The 14,358-nt window shown below is 47.0% G+C and overlaps 1 protein-coding gene across 1 annotated transcript in view; it reads right to left on the bottom strand.

Annotated features, from left to right (window-relative positions):
• Positions 1 to 14,358, bottom strand: part of AFF1 (AF4/FMR2 family, member 1) — a gene marked incomplete at its 5' end in the record, with an annotated part of 61,771 nt that overhangs the window by 3,438 nt on the left and 43,975 nt on the right. The window contains 9 exons of the mRNA XM_010156070.1: positions 876 to 919; positions 1,022 to 1,115; positions 1,716 to 1,787; positions 3,710 to 3,846; positions 4,766 to 4,829; positions 5,822 to 5,913; positions 6,906 to 7,149; positions 10,358 to 10,452; positions 12,932 to 13,846. Of these exons, the coding sequence (XP_010154372.1) occupies positions 876 to 919; positions 1,022 to 1,115; positions 1,716 to 1,787; positions 3,710 to 3,846; positions 4,766 to 4,829; positions 5,822 to 5,913; positions 6,906 to 7,149; positions 10,358 to 10,452; positions 12,932 to 13,846 (1,757 nt within the window). The remainder of the gene's footprint in view (positions 1 to 875; positions 920 to 1,021; positions 1,116 to 1,715; positions 1,788 to 3,709; positions 3,847 to 4,765; positions 4,830 to 5,821; positions 5,914 to 6,905; positions 7,150 to 10,357; positions 10,453 to 12,931; positions 13,847 to 14,358) is intronic.

Genomic DNA, 14,358 nt, shown 5'->3' with positions numbered 1-14,358 from the left:
TCAGCCGCCCGCATTCCAGACACAGGCTGGCTTCGTCACAGCACTTCACCCCCTCCGCTTCAACCAACCTAATTTTAGTCACTGGTATGAGAGGGCTTCCACCACTGCTCTTAAGAGACCATTTACTTCCCAATAAACTCTGCTGTGCAAGGTGGCAGAAAAATAATTGGAATTTCAGCATCACTGTTGAAGACCGAACAGCTGCAGAGTTTAAAGGGGACAGACATGAAGCAGGGTAGCTGTCTGCCAAATGTAATTACCACAGCACGCAGAAAAACGTTCTTACTCGTTGCCATGAAAACCCAGGCCCAGGCTGCTGGGCACCAGGTCAAACACTGTTACGTGACAGCCTGCCTTTGACTTCTGCTGCCACATACACAGGAGCACTGCTGCAGATACACAGAAGGGGCAAGATGCATCTCTTTTTCTTATTTGGTGACTGAGCTAAGAGAAAAATATTGAAGTATCACCTCAAAGTTACGCTACCAGAGGGTGAAGGCATAATCCTACTGGACAGTGGCCAGGGAGATGGAGACAGTGCCCCATTAAGTCTCAAGGGATCTCTAACAGAACAAAGGTGACAACAACAGAAGCTCTGAAACAGCATAGCAACGGTCCTTTCCTTGCTCGCCTGGTGGAGAACTGCTCTGCTTGATGTGCTGTAACTCTGGACCTTGGAGCAAACAAAAGCCCTTTCCAACACGAAAGGACAGGACAGAAGGAGCAGAGATGTGCTCCTGCCTCCTAACAGTACGATTTCATGTGGCAAGAAAGAGCGAGACACTCTCAAACGCAGCTTGCAGCTCAAATACTCCAGTGACTTTTCACTCACATCCTTACAGACACGTTACAACACAAGTAGTTTTAAATCTTACCTTGCAACACATGGAGAAGGTGCTTGTGTTGCTCTGGAAGAACTCTGCAGCAAGGAACAGAGCTCGTGTTAGGTTGGGGCTGTTCGGCCAACGTCAGTAACTACCACAGCCGTCCAGCTGGCAGCTTAGTAAAAGGCATGCCCTACCTTGAAGTGGTCATTCAGAATCCTGGAATACTTTATTGCAGTGTCTTTTTTGTAACGAAACGTCGCCATGTGCAGAATGGACTGGCAGCGCATGCTGTGAACAGAAACACACCCAAGCGTCAGTACTCATGCTCGCTGCTGCCCGCTCTGCAGTCATCAGTCTTGTGAGCCGGAGGCAGGCATCAGCTGTACCACCGAGTCAAGGAAGCTCTGGATTTCTCCTCCTTCTGCTCATCTTAAGACTCTGAAAAAGTAACAAGGAAAAAACACCCCACAAACGAGGAAGGGCCATGTCTGGTCTTTTATATGAACAGCTGCCCAGCCTCTTATAGGTGCCACGGGCTGAGTAAGCCCCCGCCCAGAAGTGCCGCAGCTATATTCAGCTACAGCTTCAGTTACACAGCTCAAACACGGGTAGCCAAATCGCATTCTTTCACCTTAGGTGAAAGCCCTTATGCACTCTCAAGTTACCAGCAGATCAAATTTTAGAGCCTGTGCCTTCCACGTGTGGTCCCTTGTGATATCCCAGCTCACTTTAGAGATGTTCCAGTTCATTCTGGTTTTTATATTGTGATTTTTTTGCTTGCAGAACTCTGATTCCTATTTAATTCATTCCTTCACCCCTGAAAGTAACAGGTCTTTCACTCTATCAAGTCTAAAACGAGAATATGAAGGCACAGAAAAAGTTACACACCATAACGCAGCAAAGATTTTGTCATGTGAGGATGCTGAGGAGTTCATAAAGGGTTTTAGTGTCATGACGTACCTAAGGAAACAAAACAGAATCTTGTCAGTCCTGAGTGCTCTGAAGTCCCACTGTTTATGACAAACCCATTGTTGTGGTTTAACTCCAGCCAGCAAAATACCACGAACCCGCTCTCGTACCTCCCTCCCACCTCCTCTGACAGAGGGGGAGAATCAGAGGCAAAAGACAAGGAAGCTCATAAAACTGAATATAAACAAATAATATATATATGAATACATACAAATACTACTACCACTAAGTAATTAGAAAATAAAACATAGGATACAATGACTCACCACCCACCAACTGATGCACCAACAGGTTGTGAGAAGCGAGAGTCAGAGCAAGTGAGCCCGAGAGCCATCACAGCAAAGTCTGAGCAAGCCCCACAGGTGACAGCACGACCAGGAAACACAACCACCCCCACAAGCAAAAAAAAAAAAAAGCCAGTAAAGGAGTTAGCAAAGCAGCTAACAAAGGAGTTAGCGAAGGAGTAAAAAGAGAGTTAGAGAGTCTCATAGCTCCTGAGCCCACTCCCCACTCGTGTACTGAGCATGACGTGCTATGGAATGAAATACTCCGGTCAGCTTGGGTCAGCTGTCTGAACTGTGTGTCCCCCCACACTGCTTGTAGTGAGAAAGCTGGGAACACTGGGGCAGTATCAGAACCTGAGAGACACCCTGAGTTTGGTGCATGCACTCTGCAGCACCACCTAAAAAGACACCTTTATCAGTGCTTTTCTCAGCATAAATCCAGAAACAAAAATCCTACCGGCCACTGTGAAGAAAGTTAACTCATTTTCTGATTAAAAGCAGCACACCCATGCATGCCGTTATCTCGAACACTGGTCCAAAAGTCAAGAAACCTGCCCCGAGTTCTCAGCCGAGGACTGTGTCTCAAAATACCTTCTTGTCCACGCATCAGGAAGAGACGCAGCCTCTAATGTGACTCACTCTCCTCTTACACTGATTAACGGGCAACATCCCTACAAGCAGATGCCCCCCGTGGGCACTTGCAGGCCTGAGGCCCAGAGGAGTTGCCCCCACTACTGAAGGTGAAATATTAGTTCAACTGTTTCTGGACAAGGCAGTCATGTTAGTGAAAATATTTCTTTTGGCAAAAAACCAAACAAGCAAATCTCCTTTTGGAAAAAAAAAACCAACAGCAGCATCTTGGAAATACAGTTCATCAACACCAGAAAGCAAACAATGTAATTTTAAAAATTTGAAGTCTATCGCAAACACACATTTCACAGCTGTTTCAGCTCTAAGGCAAGAGTCAGGTCAGCTCAGCTCTCAAACATTCACACAGCCTGTAATTTCAGAATGAGTGAACTGACACCTGTGTCTCTCCTATCCCATACACGGTTCCTTGGGTGGTGCTGCCTGTATAGGCCATACTTTCTACACACATCTACTGTGGCTGTGAAACAAAGCGGGGACGGTTGCCAAAAGAAACCCCAATAAAGTGTCCCAGTAGAAAGACACATAGGACAAACCAGTAAAATCTGGTTTCAGTCAAGCTGCAAGACTTGTGCTTGTGCTCTGGGGCACAAACTGTTCTTTCACACACTACATTGTCGCTTTGCTTTTTGTAACTGAAATACTGCTGAGCTCATGTGCAAAAGCAACACCAGATCTGGATAAAGCAAAAACTCTTTCATGCCCTCGACTGTCATAACCAGTGTCCCCTGGTGTACCTCAGCTGCAAGGCTGACATGCTGAGGAGGACGTGGTGCCTAGTTCTTCTGATGAGCAATGCTGAAACATGCCAAAGGATTTGTCTCTGGTGCCTCTGGATGGTCTGTCTCGTGCTTGTACAGCAACCCGAACTCTACTCCATGGTGGGAACCCAGAGCTGCCACAGCTGCAAACAAGCAACACAACTAACCCTTCCCCCCCCAAGACATGCTGCCTAACCACCACACTTGGAAAACCTCTTACTTGATGAGATTTATGGTGTCACTGAATATGCTGTAAGCCGATTTTGGTGCTAGTACGTCCGATTCCAAGGCAATCCCGTATTCAATGAAGTAAAGGACAGCCTCTAGGTACTGAAAGGCCTTTCCAGTCTTGTCGGTCTGTGGGGAAGAAAATTCTCATTTTTAGACAAAAACAAAAACTACTTCTCTCAAGTGTACCTGAACTCCTTTTCTCTCCCTAGTTAGGCAGGATCTGAAGAAAGGAAAAGATGCAAGTCAGGCCTCTGGGTGATAATGAAAGGGTTCTCAGCAGAACCCCTAATGTGGTTCCAGTCATCAACTCTGTGCACTCTGGCTTTCTGTATCTCTTCCTCTTGCTCAGTGTTTTCCTCAAGTACTTCATTATCTTAACATTTTTTGGATATTATTGTCTGGTCTTGGGAGGCCTGCCTCATGAGAAGCAGACAGGACGTTCCTACTGCAGTAGTTCCTCACTTCATTTTCCCAGGCAAGTAGCAAAAATACATTATCTAAGTCATAATTAGCAAAAAATACACGTTCATTCATGCACGCTGTTAAAATGCACACAGCAGGGAAAGCCAGTTACATCTGCAAAGGGCACTTCCAAGTCTTATTCCCCAGCAATATCATCGCCATCAGGATCCTGACTTCAGAATAAACTGTCTTAAAACTAACAGTTCCATCTATCTTCCAAGGACTTTTGCAAGCTCTGCAAAGTTAGCTCTGCTAACCTCAGACAATGTCAGTTCTTAGTCCTGTTCCCTAGGCATATTTTCTACATGCATTTATAAAAAAGGGAAATATCTGAACATTTGGTAAAGACAGCCTCCCGACATATGACTTGAACATACTCCAAGTATGGAGTATGGAAGCAGTGTCGGCCAGTGAATCTTCATAGAATCATAGAACAGTTTGGGTTGGAAGGGACCTTAAAGACCATCTAGTTCCAACCCCCCTGCCATGGGCAGGGACGCCCTCCACTAGATTCGCATGCATGCGGACATCGGGTCTGAATGCCAGAGCTGGTGAACATTTCCAGCACAGGGCCAAGACTTACCATTGCATCAGCTTTGTGCTTCAGCTTCTTGGCTTCTTCTATGTAGTACTCAACCGGATGCTGTCTGAATTGGGGACAGAGAGAAGAAAAAACAGAAAAAGGGTAAGATAATTATCATTTTACCTTCCTATCTAGAGGATGCTGTGAATCCGAGCATCCTGTTTTGGTCAGCCTGCTACAGCCTGAACAAACACACGTTACAATTATGACAGTCACTAAATGAATGTTGTCTGCATGTTCAGAAATACACAGCAGCTGAATGCACAGATAAAGTGAACTGAATTCTTAAAAAATGTAGGTTAGAATAAAATTGAAAACTTCCATTTCGAAATAAAAAACCACAGGAGGTTAGGCTACTTCGAGGCCAAGCTTATTTCTTGGCTCCCATGGGAAGATAGTAGTTATGTGATCTCCTACTATTCCTCAAGTATAATACCACAAATACATTTTGTTTGATGCAGGCAGTAAACTTGGTTCTGTGTGTAGCAGGACACAAAGCAAAAGAGCTTGAATGCGAGTTTTCTGCTTACAAGAGACGTGGTCACCAAGGTTTCTACAGGTCTTGGTCTCAACCAACACATAAACAACGATGAAGTCAGACCACACATGTGTCTCTGCACTGGCATAACTACTCACTGTGCAAATGGCACACAGCCACCTGTGAACTAGCAAAATGAGCAAGCAGAGTCATGTCCTCTCAGAAAAAGCCAGTTGCCTGCCCAGCACCACATCACAGAGGAGCTTGCCACCAGTCAAGAATCAGACAAATCAAACCCCATCACCTCCAGGCAGGCACAAGAGAAACCACCTCTCAGACTTAACAAGTGCCTCATTTCTAGAGTAGCTTCCCTCCAGCCAAGAGCCATTGTAATGAGGCCTTTGCTTTGTGGTGGGTGGGGTAAGTTGTGGGCACAAGAGGCAGTACAGGGCAGGTCTGAGGTATCTCTCCTTCTCTCTTTCCTCCCTAAAGCGCTCGTTAAGAAGCAGAAGCCAGCCTGCCTGCAGGGCCAGCCTTGCCTGGTATCTTCAGAAAGTACAGACGAAGGGTGTACTTACTGTTCAAACTTGAGTTGAGGTCTCCTTGGCTTGGAGGTACCATTTGGCAAAGAAGGCACTGGGAAAGGATGTGTAGCATCCCCTACAGATGCCTGAAAAAGCACAAAGTAAGAGAGAAAGTTGGCTAGAGAGATATGTATAAACCAGTTCCAAAGCCTGGCTTTCCTAAATTTCAAGAGAAAATGTTTATTTGTCCCAGGCATAGCCTATTCTCCAGGCTCCCCCCCTTTTCTTAATGTCTTCCCCAGCACCCCCTCGAATAATGGAAACTTGGCTTCCTACCTGATTGCTAGTAAGGCTCAATACCACTCAAACTTTCCCCAAGCACAGGGAAATTAAGTAGCAGGTTTCCCTGCACAACGGTTAAGACAGCAGTAGGGCTGCAAGCAGCACATTTTTCGTGGCTGCGAGCCAAGGCAGGAACACTTGTTGCCAGCTTAACCACACAGCAATTGCTGGTTCTCCATTACTAACTACATTATCAGGAAAAAAGCAAGCAGTTAGAAGCCAGCTAATGCAGCACGCAGAGTCTGGCCTAACACACACAGAGCAACACCCTAGACCACACATGCCCAGCCACCAGCAAACAGCAATATAATTGAGTTTTACCCAAAAATGCAAAGGTCCAGCTGCAAGGATCAACAGTCTTGTAAGCAGACTATAAAACCTTATGCCCAGGTTGCAGTCAAAAGCATAGGTTGTTTCTTATTTTTCAACAAACCGCTCGCTCTTTTTGTAAACACCCTTATTTTTACACGAGCATCATAGTAGCAGTTGCCTGCAGTCAGAAACAGGTATGACCATAAGCATGATGCTCTTGGCCTTGGTTTTCACATGGTCACCCCTTCTCACTGCTGAAATGAAAACAATGATGGAAAGTCAGCAGAGAAGTTACAACACAAGCTTTTGGGCTAGCAACATGTGGTTACACAGATAGCCATTAAAGGGGAAAAAATGCTTCAAAGAGCTTTCTTTGGTGGTTAGTTTATCTTCCTTTTTAATATCCTCAAAGCATGTTCCTGAAGAGAATCACACAGCACTCACGGATTGCAGGAAACATTCCCCAGTTATAAGAGATACCTACTTTGATGCCCTTCGGCAGTTCAGTGTGATTTCTCTCCACTTTCTTGTGCTTGGAGAACAAAGGATCCTTGTGGTCGCTGCTGTTCTTGGCAGTGCTGTACATGGCAGGCCGCTCACCGCTCTCACTTCTGGGTCTCTTTTGGGCAGTTTTGGTTGGCTTTGGTACAGGATGTGCAGGAGACATGGGTGGCAGTGGCAGCAGTGGGAGATCTTTCTTCTGGGATTCAGGTGGAACTTTTGATGCTCTAGAGATGGGAAGCAAATTCAGCAATTGGGATGGATATGGTGTACATATAAGCCAGGGATTTTTTAAAAATTGGTTACATTGTGTACCAGTTCTGTTTAAATTTCTCTGGAAGTGTGAGATGACTTGTTAACATAAAGATTCCAACAAAAGCAAAATGAAACCTCAGGGACTTCATCATGCATCGGATACATCTTCAGCTGCCAACAACATACAAGTTGCTTTTCTAGTAGGAAAAAGCCTCAGGACTTGTCCTTGGAGTAAAGACTTAGGAGGATATTAGGATGTTGCAAAAAAAGGCACCCTTCCAACACAGTGCCTTTTCTACTGGACAAGGGAGATAATTACAGCAACAAACCCCTGGGACAAATCACCCAAGAAGGCAAAGGAACTGCAGCACTGCCCCTCGCTCCTCATCATGGTAGAAGACATTATCTGTGGTCAGAAATACTCCCCCTGACACTTGATCCTGTATGTGCTTTGACAGAATTAAACTGAGTTGTTCCTTTAAGACTTGCCAGATCAAGTAGACAACACTTACAAAGTTGGGAGGATTCAAGTGAGAGAGACTTTAAACGCTGCACTTTTAGTGGCAGAGGCTATCACATTTGATAATACAGTGGTATATCAGATTTCTGATCATCTGAAGTTAGGATTACCAGAGAACACCAGCAGCTCTGAGCAGTACCAAATAGCTCTAAACCTTGTTCCACTACTACTCATTTACATCACTTTTATTCAGCTTCTCAAATTTCCAAGAAAACACTGAGCGGTGAACCCCAACTCGTGGGCTTCAAGATCAGAAAAGGAGGAAATTAAGTCAGACCTGGTGAGAGGACTGAGGCGTGACGTTGCACATCTTGCTTCATTCTGCTGTGTGTGGGGCAGTCCTCTCCCTGCTTCCACAGCCCGCTTTTCCCACAGTACAGTCCCTACTCACTGCACACATGCTCCCCAGCTTCGCTGCCATGGTACAGCTGGCGCTCCAGAGAGGACTACTACACAGAGCACAGCATCTCCAGACCTGATCTACAGCCTTCTCTCCTCAAAAAAGTCATAGAAAGGTTTGGTTTAGAAGGGACATTAAAGGTCATCTAGTTCCAACCCCCTGCCATGGGCAGGGACACCTTGCACTAGACCAGGTTGCTCAAAGCCTTGTCCAGCCTGGCCTTGAAATGCATCCTATCCTTCCCACTCCAAAATCCAGAACATGGCTAAAAGGGGTGCTCATTTTCACTGAGCAAACAGAAGAATGAGAATTGAAGCCCCTCTACTACTACCACAGCTAAAACAGGCCTTCACCCAACTAAATGCTAGCCCCAACGTCTCAGTGCTTTAACAGGACGTCAACGTTTTCTCTGAAGACAAGCAGTTTACTTGTATTGTCAGGACACAAACCTCAACATTACATACTGATCCAAGCTGATATCCCAAATTCCAGTCACAAGCAAGCAGGGATTGAACGCAGTAGCCCGTGACTAATGTATGAGTCTCCGCTCTTGGGAACGCTGCCTATTTGAAGGCACGCTCTTGGAAGCATTCGCTCCAGCAAACTCCTAGCCAAAATGCTGGCAGGATACTGGTATGCAAATTACGGAGTAAGATACAGATCTACCAGAAGCACTGCAAACGCTATGCTGGAATAAATGACAAATTCTTGGCCATAAAGGCCACCTGAAATTCCAGATGGAGTCATGGTTCAAAAGGCATGCTGGTTGTGCGTCTGCTAAGCCACATACAAACAAGACGAAAACAATGGGATGACTTTTAGCAGAGAAGGGAAATGCTCCCTACTCCTGCCCACCTCTACATACCAGGACTTTGGACTGGGCTTTACACATTTCACCCCTATACAGATTTGGGCCAGTCACAGCAAAAAGCCTGTTGGCACTGCGGCATCTTGATTTGGCTGGAGACAGGGAGAGCTGGATAGCCACATGCTTCTGGAGCAATCCAGTTCAGCAGCCTTGCACAGCAGCAGGGTGAGAAACCAGAGCTCTGCCCTACCCATCACATCCACCTCTGTGCTCGCAGCTGGGAGAAGACAGGCCCCACCGAGAACAGACCCCATGCGCACCGGCAGCCAGATGGTAAATACTACTCAGAGCCTGTAACTGGTGACAGTGAAAGCAGCTGAAGCAGACAGTATGAGCATTAACACCTGACTTTTGTCTTTCATCAGGACCTGTTCAATTAACGGCAACTATCACCAAGTCAAAATTTGTGGACATACAGTTATGCTTAGTACAACATCCTTTACCAAGAGGCTGCCAGAACTCTCTGCTCTGGACAAGATTGCTCAGTCACGGGAATGAGTCATGTCTTCCAGCCATTTCAGCTGTTTGTAGTGGGAGTCAGAACAACTCAATTTGTCTGCTCCTCAGTTTCTCCACGTGCAAAATGTGCTTATGTCATCTTACAAAGACTTAAGTACTTTAAATACATGCAAAGTGTCATGAATCTGATAAAAAGCTTTCTGCTGCCTCCCATGCAGAGAGAGCACAAACTTGACCAGAATAAGCAAGACACTGGCAAAGAAAGAGCATTTCACAGAATCATAGAATGGTTTGGGTTGGAAGGGATCTTTAAAGATCATCTAGTTCCAACTCTATTTTAAAAAGCATTTTAAGGCTAGTTCTCATAAAAACAGAAGTTATTGATACTTGAACTCTCAAGTCTTACTCACCTAGAATCATAGAATGGTTTGGGTTGGAAGGGGCTTCTAAAGATCACCTAGTCCACCTCCATGCAATTAGATGGCAGGTTCTCCTGCCATCCCCTGAAACCCCTAACTATCACGCAGAACAAGCGTACACTACTCCCCACAGACCAGCTGCCACCTCCCAGGCCATCAAGGGCAATCATCTGCTGACAGATCCTCACCACTGTAGTCTGGAGAAGGGCAGACCGCCTGCACACTGCCTGCATCTCAAACAACGTCACTGGTTTGCACAAATTTGTTTCCTGCATTCGGTCCCCAAGACAGCAGTGCAAATGGCTGCCTACCAGTGGATAAATTACACTCCTATAGCCACATGGTTGGTTCCGGGATGTAGAGACAAATCTGCAGTAGATTAGGTTTCAGAAGGCACATTATGTTATAAGCAAACTCACGAGTACAAGGAGAGGAGGTACAGTTCCTCACATTAACCTTTTAAGAAAGACTCCGTTTTATATATCTTTCTGCCATCCCACCACTGTATACTCACTTCAGTTTCTTGCAGTCTTTGTTCGCTGAAGGCTGCAATGATTTTGTTTCTTTTTCCAATTTTATGATCTTCTTATCCATCTCCTCTGCTTCCCTCTAACAGGAAGAAAAAAAAATCGTATCACTCAGGTGTTGAAAATTCATGTAAAGTACAGACCAACACGGCTAAATTTGATCAATTCTGGTTGGAAAAAAAGGAAGAAAATGTAAGATTGGAACCGACAAAGTAGAAACTCAGAGCACAGCCGATACAGATTTCGGGCTCACTGACAAGTGTCTTAACATGACATTTTATCTACTTTTGCTTGGAGAGATTAATTATTTTGTAGTGGCAGGGACGGAACTGCTGCTAAACCTCTTGTTGCTAACAGTACTCACAATTAAGGCACTTCCATTGCTGACAGTAAGCATTTCATTTGTTCTGGATGGGCTTTTTTCTCCTACTCAGTATGAATTGTAGAGAAATGTATTCAGATTCCCCCTGGCAAAGTCATGAACTGCAAACGATTGTGTTTTGTGATACACCTCATCTAAGGGAGGGAAAAACCTGCATTCACAGGAGAGTGAGATCACTCAGATAACCCAGATGTGCAGGGGGTTTGGGTTTTATTAACAACAATCTGATACAGGTTAAGTTTTAAACAATCAGTTAATAAGAAGTACTTTTTAATAGCACTCCATAGGTCTTACAACACAAACCGTGCAAATCACCAGCTCACCTGAATCAAAAACTTCACAGTAATTTGCTACAAGCCAAGAAAACATAAAAGAAACTGCACTTATCAGTCAGCATTACCCATAGTGTGCCTGGCAGCAGCCAAAATCATTCCAGGATGTTGTCTTCCAAGAGTACATCCAGGTTTATGTCACTGTGATGGAGCTGAGTGGCTTGTGCTCGACACGGAGCCTACGTCTAGCAGAGCGGTCAGGGTGAGGCTCCAGCACCTAGACCATGTCCTTAATCTGTTCCTCAGGCTGAGCTCCACACTGCCGCAGAAGGCGGCTGACAGCTGGACCTGACCTAGCTGGCTGCGGTGAAGCCTGAGCCTCTGAGGACACCGAAGCATGCTGACGCAACGCGGAGAGCAAGGCTCTGAGTGGGTTTTCCTGCAGTCAGACACTCGGACTGCAAGGGGAGACACGTCTGACACCAAATAGCTCCTCTTGGGTCTCTGAGACAACTGGAGATGCAACAGATTTACTGCCCATTTACCTCCCTCCCGCTGCTCTGCAAGAGGGGAACTGCCAGGGACTCGCTAGTTTCTTCACCATTTCCCTGCTCTTAATTCTCCCCCACCGCTATGGGACGTGCAGACAATGACAAGGCTAAATGGGTTCCACGTGGGAACCAAGGTTACTCACCCACACATGCTAAGCCACCTGCTCTGTGAGGAGGACCAAAAGGAGCACAGGCACCGAAATACCCAGGGTGAACCCCTTCACCAGAAGGCCTGCAGCCAACTCTGTGCAGCTGAAGAAGCTGGCTGGAGGCACAGTCACAGCCCCCTCTGGGAGTAAGCTTTCCAAAAAGCCACTTGTGAGCGACTACACCTCAGTTTAGGTCTGTCTTGCAGTTCAAGGGAAAGCAACAACTGGAGCCGAAGGACTCTGCAAAGGGGTCTCTGGAAAGCCCCTTACTGCACACACGCATCTTTTAAGCATTAGCGTCACTGCTAGCACCACAGCAGCTCCAGCAAGCTTTCTCCGTATTTATCCAAGCGCTGAGATCTGAAGCAGGGTTTAGGGATGGTTGTTACTATCCACGAACCTGGTTCAGGTGTAAGTTTATGGAAAGACAAAAGGCTGCTGCCATCAGCCCTAGTATAACACAGTTCACACCTGCAGAAGGCGTTCCTCTTGGCGTAGGCAAGCAGTAAGAAGTGTTTCATGGCAATAATTGACTCCACACAGGAAAAGACTCTGCTACTCAGCCTGAGGTTGCATGGCTAAAGGCAGCAGAAGGTGCACACACGGACAAAACCCAAACCACCAGCCTGGGTCTGTTCTCCTCGGGGCACCCCACAGACTGTAGACAAGGTGCTGTCTCACAACAGACATTAAATGGGTAGCACAGGTGGCTGCACAGTCTGGGAGCTGCTTCAGACACCATGCTGCTTGCAAATGCAAAGGGGTGGGTGGTGGGGGGAGCAGGCGCAGCAGCCCTACAAAGCTCTGCTTGGGTTGAAAGCCAGAGACACCCACAAATGCTGTCAGGGGGCTGGCCACACACATGCTGACATAGCCTGCTGCTAGAAGCTCCTCTGACATAGGAGGGCTGGGGTTCTGCTTTCTGAGAAAACTACTATTTCAAGAAAAAGAGAAAAAAAAAAGTTTTAAAACACCAAAGCATTGCTAGACAGCTTACAGGGCTTTTCATCTCCTCAGCAGAGGGTTTGTGACCAGCAAGAAACATCCGTGGACAGTTCCAATACACATCCCTTTCAGAAGCTTGGTAACACCTCTGCAGGAGGAGCCTAGGGGGTGCACTCCCAGCCTGTGAAGTGGAAATGTACTCTCCACATAGGTTTTTCAAACACCACCTCGGTCCTTGTACAAACCCATCTCCACCTCTCACCTTCCTCTTTTGCAGGGATGCGTCAGGAGTGTCTGTGGTTTTCCTTTTCAAGTCCTGCTTCCCTGCACTGTGGTGTTCCTTGCCCTCTGCTCTCTTCTGGTGACTGCCTTTCCCAGAGGCCTGGGGGACCCCTGACAGGAGAGAGCGTGGTATTTTCACCACGAGGGACTGAGGGGCAGGGAAGCATGCCACTGGAGAGAGCTTCTTCTCCCTGGTAGGCAAGGGAAGCTTCTCCTTGTGAAAATCCTCTCTGGCCACCACGTCAGGCCTCTGGCCACTGGTCCTGGTGGGAGTTGTGCCCTGGTCTTGAGGAAGGGGACTGAGAGAGGGATGCTCCTGGCCATTGCCAAGCAAGATGTCCGTTGTGAGCCTGGGGTCCAAGAAGGGTTTGGCATCAGCCTGGTGGGAGCTCTTGTGCTTTTTCTTCTTGGGGGGCTCTTGCAGTGGCAGCTTCAGGTCTTCTCTGTCACTGAATTCTGGCTTCCCTTTTGTTTTGGTTTTTGGCCTGTCACTGGAAGACTGGCCTCTGACCTCAACAGGAGCAGGGTCATTCTCCACCTTTAGGCCTCCCTTGGGCCCCCTGTGCACTGGGGCCTTGGTGGGCCTTTTGATGCCCACAGTCTGCCTGGGCGAGGGTTCCTCGGTGTGCACAGGAGACTTCTGGCTGCTGCGCTCAGTCGGAAGATGAGCGTCCTGAGAAGCCCCGGCTGCTTGGCCGGAGCTCTTGTGCTGAGGCTCCCTCGGCTCGGCGTGCTGGTGGGAGGAATTGCTGTCAACATCCTGCGCCTGCTCCTTGGCCTCCTCACGTCCATCCCCATGGGTGATTTCGCCAAGACTCTCTGTTGGCACTGCTGGTGGGTTCACCTTGGTTAGCCAGTTGTCAAGCTGCCACTTATTAGAAATTGGTGGGTCGGGCTGCAGACAAAAAGAGAAAGGAAGGATGCAAAGACTGATGCCTTTATGCGGTATTTATGTCCTAGCACAGCTTAGCCAAACCCGGTAAAATTTCTCCTTACTGTTTAAAGAGCTTGAAAGTGAAAGACCATGAGACAGTGGGGATGCTCCAGTGTGTGTACATCAACACTTCAGAAACACAGACCTCGGTTTTGCACAGAATCAGTCAAATGTGTTGCATAGCACTCCTGGACCTCTGCTAGCCCTACCTGTTACTCAGTAAGAAACCAGCCTACAGGAAAGCTTCATCTTTCCAAAGCTTGAGAGAATTGGGTTTGTTCAGCCTGGAAAAGAGGCGGCTCTGGGGAGACCTTATTGTAGCCTTTCAGTACCTGAAGGTGCTACAAGGAAGCTGGGGGGCACTTTTTACAAGGGCCTGTAGTGACAGGACAAGGGGTAATGGGTTTAAATTGAAAGTGGAGAGATTACAATTGGACATCAGGAAAAAGTTCTTCCCAGAGAGGGTGGTGAGG

The sequence above is a fragment of the Eurypyga helias genome, unplaced genomic scaffold (assembly GCF_000690775.1).
Source record: "Eurypyga helias isolate BGI_N326 unplaced genomic scaffold, ASM69077v1 scaffold3757, whole genome shotgun sequence".
NCBI lineage: Eukaryota > Metazoa > Chordata > Aves > Eurypygiformes > Eurypygidae > Eurypyga > Eurypyga helias.
This window is presented reverse-complemented; position numbering and strand designations above follow the sequence as displayed.